Source organism: Vulpes vulpes, chromosome 15, assembly GCF_048418805.1.
Source record: "Vulpes vulpes isolate BD-2025 chromosome 15, VulVul3, whole genome shotgun sequence".
NCBI lineage: Eukaryota > Metazoa > Chordata > Mammalia > Carnivora > Canidae > Vulpes > Vulpes vulpes.
The window spans coordinates 54,436,792-54,450,447 of record NC_132794.1 but is presented as its reverse complement, the minus strand read 5'-3'; the positions used below and the strand labels follow the sequence as shown (position 1 = coordinate 54,450,447).

General features: G+C 37.8%; 1 protein-coding gene across 2 annotated transcripts in view; it reads left to right on the top strand.

Annotated features, from left to right (window-relative positions):
* The window catches only part of FBN1 (fibrillin 1), a 225,988-nt gene that overhangs the window by 193,585 nt on the left and 18,747 nt on the right, over nucleotides 1–13,656 (top strand). For both annotated transcript variants that reach the window (XR_011997378.1, XM_072738473.1), the window contains 8 exons: nucleotides 540–668; nucleotides 1,190–1,309; nucleotides 3,741–3,866; nucleotides 7,540–7,689; nucleotides 8,066–8,131; nucleotides 8,800–8,916; nucleotides 10,555–10,674; nucleotides 12,507–12,629. Coding sequence is in view for 1 of the 2 variants with exons in the window: in XM_072738473.1 (XP_072594574.1) it covers nucleotides 540–668; nucleotides 1,190–1,309; nucleotides 3,741–3,866; nucleotides 7,540–7,689; nucleotides 8,066–8,131; nucleotides 8,800–8,916; nucleotides 10,555–10,674; nucleotides 12,507–12,629 (951 nt within the window). In the remaining variant the exon portion in view is untranslated. The remainder of the gene's footprint in view (nucleotides 1–539; nucleotides 669–1,189; nucleotides 1,310–3,740; nucleotides 3,867–7,539; nucleotides 7,690–8,065; nucleotides 8,132–8,799; nucleotides 8,917–10,554; nucleotides 10,675–12,506; nucleotides 12,630–13,656) is intronic.

Genomic DNA, 13,656 nt, shown 5'->3' with positions numbered 1-13,656 from the left:
TGATTCTTAGTATAGAAATTGCATAATTTAGGAATAATGTGGACATACTCGTCTCAATGTTTCACTATAGCTTTTCTTTAAAGAAGTCAAGTATTGAGTCTATAAATTCCTCCTTATAAAACATGCTGTTATTTATAAGTGCGATTAATGATCCAAGTTTTATATCATGCTAGAGGCTAATTTTATATGCTTCTAATTACAAGAATACTTAATACCTTCAGCTGTACTGTGTACTAGTAATTCAGTTTTAGCTTTTAAAAATGAAACATAAAGGAAGATCAAGGTGAAATTCATATAAAGTTCCAATATACATTATCAATCTCTAATTAATAGAATAGCATAATCTTGTTAGGTTTTGATAGGTGAGTAAAGCCAGGTGTGTTGTTACTAACTAGATCTTTATTGGAATTTTTAATGTTTGGCTGAGCCAGCCAAGGCCACTGAAATTTAAAATAAGTATTTTTCCCTTTAAAAGTTTTGATCATTGCTGGAATTATGACATTTTCTTTGGAATATATCAAAGGATATTTTTTTGGCAGATGTTGATGAATGTGCAACTGGAAATGGGAACCTTTGCAGAAATGGCCAATGCATCAATACAGTGGGGTCCTTCCAGTGTCAGTGCAATGAAGGCTATGAGGTGGCTCCAGATGGGAGGACCTGTGTGGGTAAGTGCTGCCTCCAAAAGACCTTCCACAGAATGCTCTCAGAGATGAAAGAATCCTGCAGTCCCTATCATCATCCTTCCTTCAGAAGCGTGGAGGGAAAAAAAAATCAGAGTATAATTACACTAATTCTACCTGTAGACTGTGTATGTATGTGTGTGTGTGTGCGCGCACACATGTGACAGATTTGTAATTTGCTTTCTTATATTTTTTTTTCTTTAAAATAGCTTTGTAGAAAGCTCTTATATAGTCTTTTGGGTCACCTCAAAAATCTTCATGCCCATTCACTTTTCACATGCTATACTTCTGTGGAAATACTAAATTTGTGATAGGTCACAAAAATATGGTTGTTCTACTGCACACTTCTGAAAGCTGATAAAGCTTCTTTTTACTGAGTCATTAATTTTTCTCCATGGTAGTTTTATGTATTTCTTTGATTGGATTCCAGTTTCTTGAAATTTTAATTGCTTGATGGAAATCATGCCAATAGGAACTTCTTCCTTCTTTTTCCCTTTTCTTTGCAGATATCAATGAATGTCTTCTAGAACCTGGAAAATGTGCACCAGGCACCTGTCAAAACTTGGATGGGTCCTACAGGTGCATTTGTCCACCTGGATACAGTCTACAAAATGACAAGTGTGAAGGTAAGAGTAGGAGGACTGTCAGTGTTTGGAAGCGAGCAGTGTTTATTACTGCACTGGCATATTCAAAGTTAGTTTTTGTGATGGTGTGATGGTGTCCTGGTGTCTTCATTTTGGAATACTTTATCAGAAACAAATCCAAGAGCAGAGGGTTTGACTTACGTTCTTACACTCAGATGATGAAACTAGAACATCCAATTCTCATGCTAATAATATCTGATGACACTGTGCATTTGGTTGGTGATATGACCCTGACTCTTTTCCAGTGTGCTTTTATGCAACTTGTAAAAAATCCTGGATTCCATGTTTTTAAATGCTAATAGGTTGCAACTAAAAATAGCTTCCTGAGTCCAGCTAAAATCTTTAAGTGACCACATTCAAGGTTGAATGAATGTGGCTATATAATTTGTCGATGTTGTTTTGACCTACAGAGCAGTGAAAATGTGTTACTACAAATAAATTCTCAGCAAATTTTATAGTACTGCAGTCCTCAATACATATGTCATTAAATTAAATGAAGGACATTAATTGCTAGAACTTCATAAATAACTAGCAGAAAGGATTTTTAAGAAGTCACCTAGTCCTTGCTCCCACATTTAAATAGGCCTGTATCTAATCCAAAGTAAGTAAGAATTTTCTCCACTTTTAATACCATGGAGAAATTTTATTATATATCCAATTTAAATCATAGTCAAGCAATAATATTCTAAGTGCAAACAGTTTATCAAAATTGGGCCTACATGCAAATTATTATAAGTGTAATTTTACTTTTACTAAAGATCAACTTTATTTACTCCATGATTAATGCAAAATTCCCCTAAGATGAACAGAATATAAATGTATAGAAAGAAAAATGACTTCCCAAATACTTAATAATGTGCCCATTCTACCATCCTTGTCCCCATCTTTATGAAGTTGTCACCTATGGGTTAATTTCTACCATAAGAGAAAGAATCCTAACAACAATGACAAAAACAACAACAAAAAGAAATACTTGAGTATTTTTACAAAAGTTGGCTTTTCTCTTAAGAAAAGATTGGATGTGGGAGTGGAGGGCACATGGGAATGGAGTCATTCATTCAGCAGCAGCAGCTCAGATTCACTAATATACCAAAAGCAACATGATGCAATTGTAAAGGCAACAGAATAAACATAACATTATTATTATGAAGAAATTGGTTTTGCACTGAACAGGAGGATGGATACTCAACTTTGAGTTGCCAATTTTGAGAATACCTATTGTTTGATATTTACAATATTAAGCCAAGATAATGGAATTTCCTAACTTCCCCTTAGATGATCTCATGAGAACTCATATAATATGAATATGAATTGATGTAGGTAGAACTCTCTGCACAAATACAAAAATAAAGAGCCCCATGGTACAAGAGATACATGTTTTGTTGAAAAAAAAAAAAAAAGGTATTTCCATAAAAATAGCATGGCTCAGAATCAAGACTTACCTCTTTTTTTACTACAAATTCCTGCTGAAAATCAGGGGAAAAGATGGATAAGTCTGTTGGAAAGAGTAGCCATACTTTTCCCACACATAGGGTGATCATGCAATTTATTGACCAAACCAAGACAGTTTTAAAGAGGGTACTCTTAATAATGAGGCCACGACAACAGGTATAAGCTAGGACTCTCCTAGGAAAACTAGGGCATTTAGTTACCAAAGCCATTCACACTTCACTGTAGATCACCTTTAATCAACCCTTCCTCGTGCTAAGGTATATTAATATGCTACAGGAAACATGTCACAATTCTATCAAATTCCTACTATCCATAAGATGAAAGAAAAACTTCAGCCTCTACAAGAAAGACATTTTTGTGTCTTAAGAAAAATTAACCAGCAAATGAGATTTAGGAGCCCTATATTCTGTGATACCTTTAATTTACACTGCACAAGATTCTTTTCATGAATGTTAGTATTCTTGTAAAAGTCATGGTTTTAGGGCTATAGCACAGGTGTTGAGAAAAGCACTACAGATGGATGGAGGGGAATACATTTTTGATTCAAAGGCCTAGATCTCTCACTAACTCATTGTCAACACAATTAAAATTTTCAAGATTCTGCTTACTATTCAGTGGTGAAGTTAGACTCTGGAGTTTCTCGTTTCTTGTGTAAGTTTAGGGTGGTAGGAAATTACCCTACCTTTTCTAACTAGCCAGGCAGCTGAAGTCTAGGTAAGAGATGTTTCTCATGGTATCCCTTAGAAGGCACTCACAGATTCTATTTTTCCATGAATTTTCAAGATTAATTTCCAAAAGGTATCACAGCCTAGAAACCTACTCACAGCATGATGATACAGAAAAGATCTTAATTACTGGAAGAGTTTTGAAACTCAGTTGCCTTTGGTACTTCTGTACTTTGCACTTGGTATCTAAAGGTGACTACACTGTGTTTTGACTTTGACACATCTGATTCTTATAGATATTGATGAGTGTGTTGAAGAGCCAGAAATCTGTGCCTTGGGAACGTGCAGCAACACAGAAGGCAGCTTCAAATGTCTCTGTCCAGATGGATTCTCCTTGTCCTCCACTGGAAGAAGGTGCCAAGGTAATTGCCTTTGAGGGCTTTTGACTTTCATTACTTTGTGTTTATTTGTTGTGGTTGCAGTTTCTTAAACATGACAAAGCTTTGATTATTTGCAAAAGAGAAGATGGAGAGTTTTCATTGACCCAGAGATCTAACGATCACCACATGTCAGAAAGGTCATTTTTACTGTTAATATTGAAAACTCATCCATCAAGGTATGGTTGCTTGTACAACCACTACCCTAGCACTTAAAGCTCTCTGCCTGCTAAGACCACATTTGCCGATAGGTCAGTCAGTGGGGGATCAGCCATGAGCCACCCAACACTGCAAAGCCTGGGGGAAGTTCAGCTACATGGTCCCTGCCTCTGAAGAGGTAACTTGTACAAAGGTGGGCCAAAATCTAGACTCTCAGTCGGAAAAATGCAGATTAATCCATATACTTTCAGGATATAGCACCCATCCCTTACATCACAAATTTTCTAAGAAAACAGAAAAATAAATTTGAACTGACTGGAACTCTTGCTGGGACATAATCTGTTTTCAGGACTAATACTTGTGAACTTTGAAAAAAAGGAAGCCCAAACTTAAGTATAACACAGTATATTATATTCCAGAAAATGGTTTAGATTTTAGCAAACAATGCGATAGTGTGTGTCTACCCATTTATACATTACTAGTTTAATGAATTTAGAACAAAAAAAATCCTACACAAACGCACATTTCTCCCTTCTACCTCAGTGTTTTGTTGTTGCTTGTTTTATTCAGGTTTTTTTCTTGGTTATTTTGTTTTGCTTCTGTGTTACTAAATAAGAGGTAATGGATATCATTTCAGATTCCAAAAATTGGATTTGGGGGCTCAGCTCTGCCATCTCTATCCTAGGGCAAGTCATTTGATCCTTTGGAAGTTCATTTTCCTCCCTTTAAACAACCATAATAACACCTGCCCAACCAATCATATTGAATATGTAGCAAAGCTTTGTCAGTTTCTGAGTTGTTTGTAGCCTCTTGTTATTCTATTAACTTTTTACCTTCCTTGCAACTGGTCCTTTTGTTACCCAATATTTAGAAGTGTGAAGGGGGTGTTGAGAATTCTCTGGTTGATTTGATCTCGCTGGTGGCTGTAAGAAGCCCACGTGGCTTTCAGGCTTGTGGGTGGGGTGATACTTGACTCAAGCAGATATTCTGTTATGGTACAGACCAGCCAGATAAATTCTAAGTCCTACTCCCTTGTTTTTGTGTGCCTTTGGCTTGGCCCACGTTTGGAAAGAAAGCAGTGAGAAACCAGGTGTGAATCTGCCGATGTGGCAGGCCAGAGGAAACTCATAGGCTATTAATTCAATTTGCACTGGCCTGTCACAGAGCAAGCTAGCGCTGCAGGAAGAATCAGCCCAGCTGTGAGCAGCCCTGCCACATGCTCAGCTCCAAGAGGCAGAGCCAGAATTGAGGAATGCAAGCAAGGAAAGTGACTTTTGTAGTTCTGATGAAATTTCAAAGGTCATTAAGGGCTCTTTGCAGATGGACTGGTAAACAGGCATCCTAGTGAGTCCTAGTTAAAGTGTGTGGGCCAGCACAGCTCTCTTCCCCAATGCAAGGCACCTTTGATTAATAAACCAAATCTAGAGGATCACCACAATCAAATGTAAATCTCCCACAGGGCACAAAATTTCCAGAAGCCAGGGAATTAAGAGCTGGGTTTTACTTATGACAGATTAAGAGCTTGTGAAATGAGAAAATTCTACAGAACCACAGATGTTTTTGAAAGAAGAATTGTGATAAGACTCAGGTGAACAAATCCTGGCACCTGAAGGACACAGATGTAAATGGGCCATTCCCCTTACAAACTTCAGTGAAGAAAATTTGTCACTTAGGCTCACTGTAAGCTTCATGCGTTTGAGCCTATGTCATGGCTAGATTTTTTCTTCAGGAGGTGGGATGGTAGATTGGTGCTGGGGAGACAAGGCTGGTTTATGGAGCAGGGTCAGTGATGAAAGGAAAAGAGAATGTATCTATATTTAAAAGAAACATAAGCTGGAAAATAACAGACAACTGAATTTTAATATATTGAGACATTTTTGTGAGTAGTCATTAAATTATACCTTAAGACAGTTATAGATACAAATAACACAAAACATTGTGACAATGAACTTGAAGAATAAAGCAAATCAAAAAGTGTTCTTCAAGAAACTATAATCTGTTAAATCTTGAAACTTTTCAGCAAAATAGATATTTGGATGGCAGGCGTACCACAGGACAAGGACTGGCTTTTATTGCGCTTGTCTTTCAGAAGACAGTTCACTGTGCCTGTTAGGTCCTAGCTATAACAGGTGTGAAAGGAGGGTAAAAACTAGCAAGAAAATGTATCTGGAAGAGTCAGTTGAAGAAGGTGAACAACAGATTCATTGGGGAGGCCAACTGAATTTGACTTACTAGACCCTGGTAAATATGATTCATTGATTGTTATTTTTACTTAATTCACGAAAATGTTTCTTTTGTGATCTTTGACAACTCAGTTATTCTTATATTGTCTCCTTTGTCATGAAATAAAAGCTGTAAAATTGTTTTAGCAGAAATGCATAGATAGCTATAATAATATGTCATAATATGCTACCTAGAGTTGAGAAACAGTGATAGGAGAGAGCATACCTAATCATAAAGGGGAATTGTACAAAATGACTATGAAGCATTTCCTTAAAACCTGCAGATTTTAGTCTCTGTGTAGCTAGAGAGGAGTCTGCAAGGCTTTGGATGTCAATTTTGAGAGAAAACACTCCAGGGTTTTGGATGAGCTCACTTTTTAGAGGCACCCAATTTGCTCTATAAGAAATGGAAGAGTCAGTTTCCAAAATTATGTCAAGCAATGTTGGAGAATTTTGTAGCAACTAGATCCCATCTTCTGTATTGGAGTCACCAAAAAATAACTGATATTAAAGAAATACATTCTTTGAGAGATTATCCTGCCTCTTATTCACCCATCTCCCTTCCTCCTCTTTACCTTTTCTCTGTTGAGCTAAATAACCTTCTGTATCTTGTGTGTGTGTGCATGTGCACATGCGTATAAAATCTGCAGAAAGCCCCACGTGCATTTTGTGGACGATTACATCAGTAGCTGCTTCAGCGAATGGCCATTATTGTCATATTTTTGCCAGTCCACAAAACTGCCACGTCTTTATTTACCCTATGCCTGGAATCAGGGGTTTTGTTTTGGTTTCAGGGCTTAAGGGACACAAAATAAATAACATAGTGTGATAGCACAGTAAGTACCAGAACTGGGAGGTCTACCTCAACCTAGTATGCCTGCTACATGCTATCCAAAACACAAACACAGCTGTCAATGCAGGGGTCTTGTGAATGGTTCCACTTCTGAATGTCTCCACCCTGAAGTCACTGATGATGTCAGGTTTGAAATGTGATAGTGTTGGATTTTGTTATTCATATCAGGTTATTTTGGAAAATTGGCTAAAATGAGAAATAACATGAAAGCCACATAGATGTATTCATTAGATCTTACTATAAAAGTTATCTCTGACTTTAAAAATCTGAGCTGAGTTACTGTCATAATGACTTATGTTATGGAGTCATCCTATTGTAATGAAAAGGAAACACATTTAACAGGACAGACTGTTTCTTACTTACTGTTATACAATAATGATGTAGTAAGAAAGCATCTAAAGGGTCCCCTGGATTTATACTGCAGATCTGCGAATGAGCTACTGCTATGCCAAGTTTGAAGGAGGAAAATGTTCATCACCCAAATCCAGAAATCACTCCAAGCAGGAATGCTGTTGTGCCTTGAAGGGAGAAGGTTGGGGTGATCCCTGTGAGCTGTGCCCCACCGAACCTGATGGTATGTCCACCATCTGCCTTTCTCTTTGAGCTAGTCATAGGGCAGACTGGCCATGGAATAAGAATCGTATGTAGACCTTCAGGAAAAATAAGACAATTTCATTGTAAATCTACCTAAAATATTAATAAGATAATTTTAACTCATGAGCTGGGTAGTTGTTTTCTTCTGAAGTGTGCTGTTAACCAGGGCTGCCCAAGTAGTAGTCATACCAGCACTGGGAGACTTGTTCACTGTCCCTGGTATCTGGGTTTGTCTCATTCATTGTTTCATGATACAAGCAGTATGTAGCCATCTGGCCACCACACGCTGCATGGGAAGCACCCTGTAGCCAGTTGCCATTGGTGTATCTATTAACAAGTGTTCATCTCTGCCACAGAGGCTTTCCGCCAGATCTGTCCCTATGGAAGTGGCATCATTGTGGGGCCTGATGATTCAGCAGTTGGTAAGTGGACTCCATAAGATTCTCAGCATTTCTTTATATTCTTAACCAGCCTCTTCCCCTGCCTTTTCTCCAGCTGTTCTTTTTTTTTTTTTTTAAGATTTATTTGAGAGAGAGAGCAAGCATGAGCAGGGGGAGGGGCAGAGGGACAGAGAGAATCCTAAGCAGATTCCCCACTGAGAGTAGAGCCCAATGTGCGCTCCATCTCATGACCCTGAGATCATGACCTGAGCCAAAATCAAGAGTTGGACAGTTAACCACCTGAGTCACCTCCAGGTGCCCCTCCAGCTGTTCTTATTTCTCCACATTCATCTTGGAAAATAACGCTCTATTTTTCATTTGGATACCAATTATATTATTGTATTGTACGGTAATATTGTATTGTAATATTAGATATCTCATTGATTAGATGCTGAAATGGTCATAGTTTACCTTTTTGTTTAAAAAAAGGTACCTTGTGGGACCCCTGGGTGGCTCAGCGGTTGAGCATCTGCCTTTGGCTCAGGGCGTGATCCCAGATTCCTGGGATCAAGTTCTGCATCAGGCTCCTTGCATGGAGCCTACTTCTCCTCCTTCTGCCTATGTCTCTGCCTCTCTTCCTGTGTCTCTCATGAATTAAAAAAGAAAAAAAGACCTTGTTATTCACTAATTTTTTTTCTCCTTTGTGTAAGATATGGATGAGTGCAAAGAACCTGATGTCTGTAAACATGGGCAGTGCATCAATACAGATGGCTCATATCGCTGCGAGTGTCCCTTTGGTTACATTCTGGAAGGGAATGAATGTGTAGGTAAGTAATAGATCAGTTTCTTCCATAGGGATTTTACAAATTAGAAATTAGGCTGTAGAGCATTCACACCAGGAAGTGTAAGTACCAAGATTGGGACAGAAGTAAGTTTCGTCCATTCGTTCATGCATTATTTATCTGCAGTACAAATTGAGTACCCTGTGTCCTAGGCTCTGTGGCTACAGCAGTGACCCACGCCAACATGTTTCTTCCTTGCATGGACCTTACAGTCTAATGAGGAAGACACTATAGACATATCTGAAGTCATTGTGGGAAGGAAAACTATCATATATTTTTTTAATTTTTTAAAAGATAAATGGTCATAATCTTTTTCTCTCAATATATAAAACATTTATCCAGATTTTATTACATTTAGTAATGTGAAAGCTATGTACACAATATAAACTCCTTTTGTTTTTGCTCTTTTTAAAATTTCAAAGAATGGCTATGTCTGACCTTTGACCTCTTGATCCATAATACTTCAAAATTGAATCCAAGTATTATGTTTATTCCTCTAAAATTTCACCCACAGCTATCACCATGAAGCATAAGCAAGTTCCTTAGTTTTTCTAGGCCTTAGAATGTCATATTATGCATATAGACTTATTCGTAATTACCCTGCAGCTCTAAAAATCAGTGATACCGTGATGTTTATTGACTTAAAAGAGATGCAGTATTCTGGACAGTGAAATGCAATTTCATAGCAGAATAAAAGCAAAATTGTTAATGTTTTCTCTCTGGAATCTTCAGTTAGTGTCTCTATGTGCATGTTAAACGAGCCTTCTCATACAGTCTGTCTACAACAGCCTCTTGCCTTCACTTTTTGACTCAGAACCCACCAGAAGATATAACCCTGATCATAGTCCATTACTATTCCATGTCCTAGAGAACTAAGATAACTATTATTTCCCCAAAATTTCCCTTTCCCAAAGGAAGATACTCTCCCCAAGTGATTTGTCAGAACAGTCAGTATATTCTAGGTGGATGGGTTGGGAGGTATATATATTTTTTAGACCTCTTTGGTAAAACTTGTTCTCTCTCCATGGTTGTTTACAGAGATCCTACCCTAAACATATTTCTTTCTAGTTTTTCTTTTGCCTGATGTAAACCATCTGGTTTCAACAGAATCAACAAAAATCTTCTTGAATCTTGATTTTATCCAGTGTATTAATTTTGCTTAACCTCTAGTCTCTTGTTTTGTGTAAGCTTAGTCTTCTATTTTATGTCTGGCAAAGATCCATCATGTTTAAAGCTTCTTGGAGAATGATGTAATGTAAGGCCAGACTGGAGATGTATTTCTAGCTTTATGTAAGTGAAAACTTTTGACTTGTGAGAGAAGCCTTGTTTTAACCCTTGAAGCATCTATTCCTGGTAGATTTATTACAGGACCCTGGAAAAGCTCATGGAGAAGAACACTCTGAGAGGTGGAAGCCCAGATATTTTAGTGCCACTGCCACTTAGCAGGTCAAAATACATAGCTATCAATCTGTGGAGTTAAGACAGAAGGATTCTTGCGAAGGCAGAATGAAGATAAAACAAGATGCCACTGATCAAAGTGCTCCCATAGAGTGAGAGGTACTATTTGACTCCAAGTCCATTTTTTTCTTAGTTCATAATGTCTTGAATACTTCTTGCTTGCAGATACTGATGAATGTTCTGTGGGCAATCCTTGTGGAAATGGAACCTGCAAGAATGTGATTGGAGGTTTTGAATGTACCTGTGAGGAGGGATTTGAGCCTGGTCCAATGATGACTTGTGAAGGTAAGCCTCTTTGCAGAATAGTTGGTTACATGTTCTGGTCCTGTCTTATTACAGGACCTGATATTAAATACCACTCAGTGTGTAGAAGAAAGAACATCTAGGCCTAATGAGCCATACCCTTATTCTCCTGAAAAAGGTGGAAGTGGTTCGTGGCACAAATTACACTGCATATTATGCAGAGTTCTTTTTGCTGTCTCCCTACTGCAAGTATTTGGATATAACTCCTGTCTTGTTTGCTACCTTCCTTCTTATTTTCCATTTTCCCCTTCTTTTTCTTTCTTCATCTCCCATGTTCCCTCACTTTTTCCTTTCTACTTACAGAAACATCTGACATAACTACTAACATCCTATAGCCATCTGGGGACAATTACAGCAAAAGAGTTGCCTATGCTCTGTAAGCATCTATCAGTATGCCTGGTGAGCTAGATGTATGGAGAGAAGGGAAGGAGAGGGAGTGTCTAGAACAGTGAGTCTCAAAGGGTGGTCCCTGTCTCAGCCACATCAGTATCACCTGGGAAGTTGTTAGAAATACTGATTTTCAGGCCTCATCCCAGACATCCTGAATGAGAAACTTGAGTGGAGCCTAGTAGCCCTCCAGGTAATTTTGATACACTCTCAAATCCAGATCACTGGTCACAAAAGAGAATGAAAGGGAGGTGAAAGTGAAGGATAAAAATGGACGTATCTATCTATCTAACTATAGATTGGACATCTATATCTATATATAATGGACATATATATCAACATATATATAGATATATAAATATATATACCAATATATAATGGATACATCTTTAATGAAAAGAGAGTTTTTTATTAGAGATATGTCCTATCAATACCCATTGTCCTAGCTGTTGCTGAATCTTTAAAGGCTATGACTAAATATAATCTAGGGTCTCCGGCAGCCCCGGTGGCTCAGCAGTTTAGCGCCGCCTTCAGTCCAGGGCATGATCCTGGAGACCTGGGATCAAGTCCCACGTCAGGCTCCCTGCATGGAGCCTGCTTCTCCCTTTGCCTGTGTCTCTGCCTCTCTCTCTCTCAATCTCTGTGTCTCTCTTGAATAAATAAAATCTTTAAATAAAAAAGCCAGGGTTTCACTGATGTTCTCAGTCAGCATCATTGGACTTAGAAACATGATAATCAAGATGGTCTGTTTTACACTGCTTTTCCAAAATGTATTTGGATGCTTCCAAACTATGAAATCTGTAGAAATCACTTTTATCTATTAACAGTAAAGTCATGGCAATTTAAGGTCACGACTTGGACATCAGTATAAACTTTCCATAAGTATAAAATTATTCAGAACACCATTTGCTTGGGCACAAGAATCACCGTTATTTTACAGGACCCTCTTTTATATGGGGAAGGGGAGCTGCTTAACAGTATTGGGTGGGTCTGCTTCTGTTCTGATTGCAATTGACTTGGCAATTGTTTTGACTAAATGGTGGTAAAACTGACTCCCACCCTATGTGACTTCAGGGAATGGCAAGTGATCAACTTGAGACTTCAAAGCCAGAATTTCAGAAAAGCTCCCTATATGTAGGGTGGTCTATAATTTCTCATCCATCTAAATAACATTAATACTTATGCCAGGACAATAAGCCAGAACTGGGACTATGCTAGGAGAACTATGCTAGGAGAACCAGGACACCTGATCACTTTCCCTATACCAATTATAAAAAAGCCAACTCATTTTATGATTCTTTGGAAACCAGTGATTGCTTGGTACATCCATATCGATGACAATGAAGCATTTCAACTTTTGATTAAAATAGGGTGTTTTTTTGGTTGATGCCCATGATACATTATTTTCCATGCTCCTTCTGCTGCAGATATAAACGAATGTGCTCAGAATCCTCTGCTCTGTGCTTTCCGGTGTGTAAACACTTACGGGTCATATGAATGCAAGTGTCCCGCTGGATATGTTCTGAGAGAAGATAGAAGGATGTGCAAAGGTGAGACATCATCTTACCTGGGGGACTCTCACTCTATCTACGATGGGAAATGTCTCTCCAAAGCTTCTATTAGTAGAGAAAGACTGGGGATCAGGGAACTCTTTCATAGTCCATGGACAATATGGGGTCATCATTGCCTATAGTATGATAATATTAAATTAGTTAAATATTTTTTTTTAAAAATCTCCATCACTAAGGATGTTATATTCCAAGAATAGGGATAACATATGGAATCCACGTTAGTTAAATAATTTCCATTTAGTAAGTAAATGCTTACTGAATGCCTGCAATTACGTGGTTCTGGACTAGGTTCTGCTACACAAAATTATGTAAATCATGGGCTCCCGGAAGAGCACTGATTTGCTTCTCCAAGGTCTTAAATGAGCAGCTACTTGTTCTCTTCAGATGACTTGAATAGGATTTTTATTGAAGGTGAACAGATTTCCTAAGAGCTCTACATCATATGCAGGATAAGTCCAAATTTTCCAGCTCAGACCATGTAAAGGAGAAAGATAAAGAGAGGGAAATGCAGTAGGGCAACAAGGAAAGAAAACCTGTCCACGCCAGAAAAAAGGAAATGAGAAAAGGAAGAACCAGGAGAGAATATGATATACATGAATGTTTGTCTTTTCCTCAAAGTATTAAAACCAAAATTTGCATTATATAATAATTATTCTAATCATATTAATTATAATAAAATCAGATATATTAATATTACATAAAATTTCATATATTACTATAATACTTATAATGGAATTTGTGGCTTATTATACCATATTGTAACTATAATGCTGTTATAATTATTATGAAAGTTTTATAGGAGGCCCTTTTAGTTGAATTCATCAAAAAGAATTAACAGCCATTCTACCTACCTTTGAAGAGGTTGTCAGAGAATAATTTCTTCATCAAGTTCAAAGGTGGTTAGAAGACTCCTTCCCATCTTAGGAGGCCAGCACCCACAGTACAAAAGGAAACAGGTTCACATGGAAATAAGTGTAAATCAAAACTGATGACTTGATACCATCTC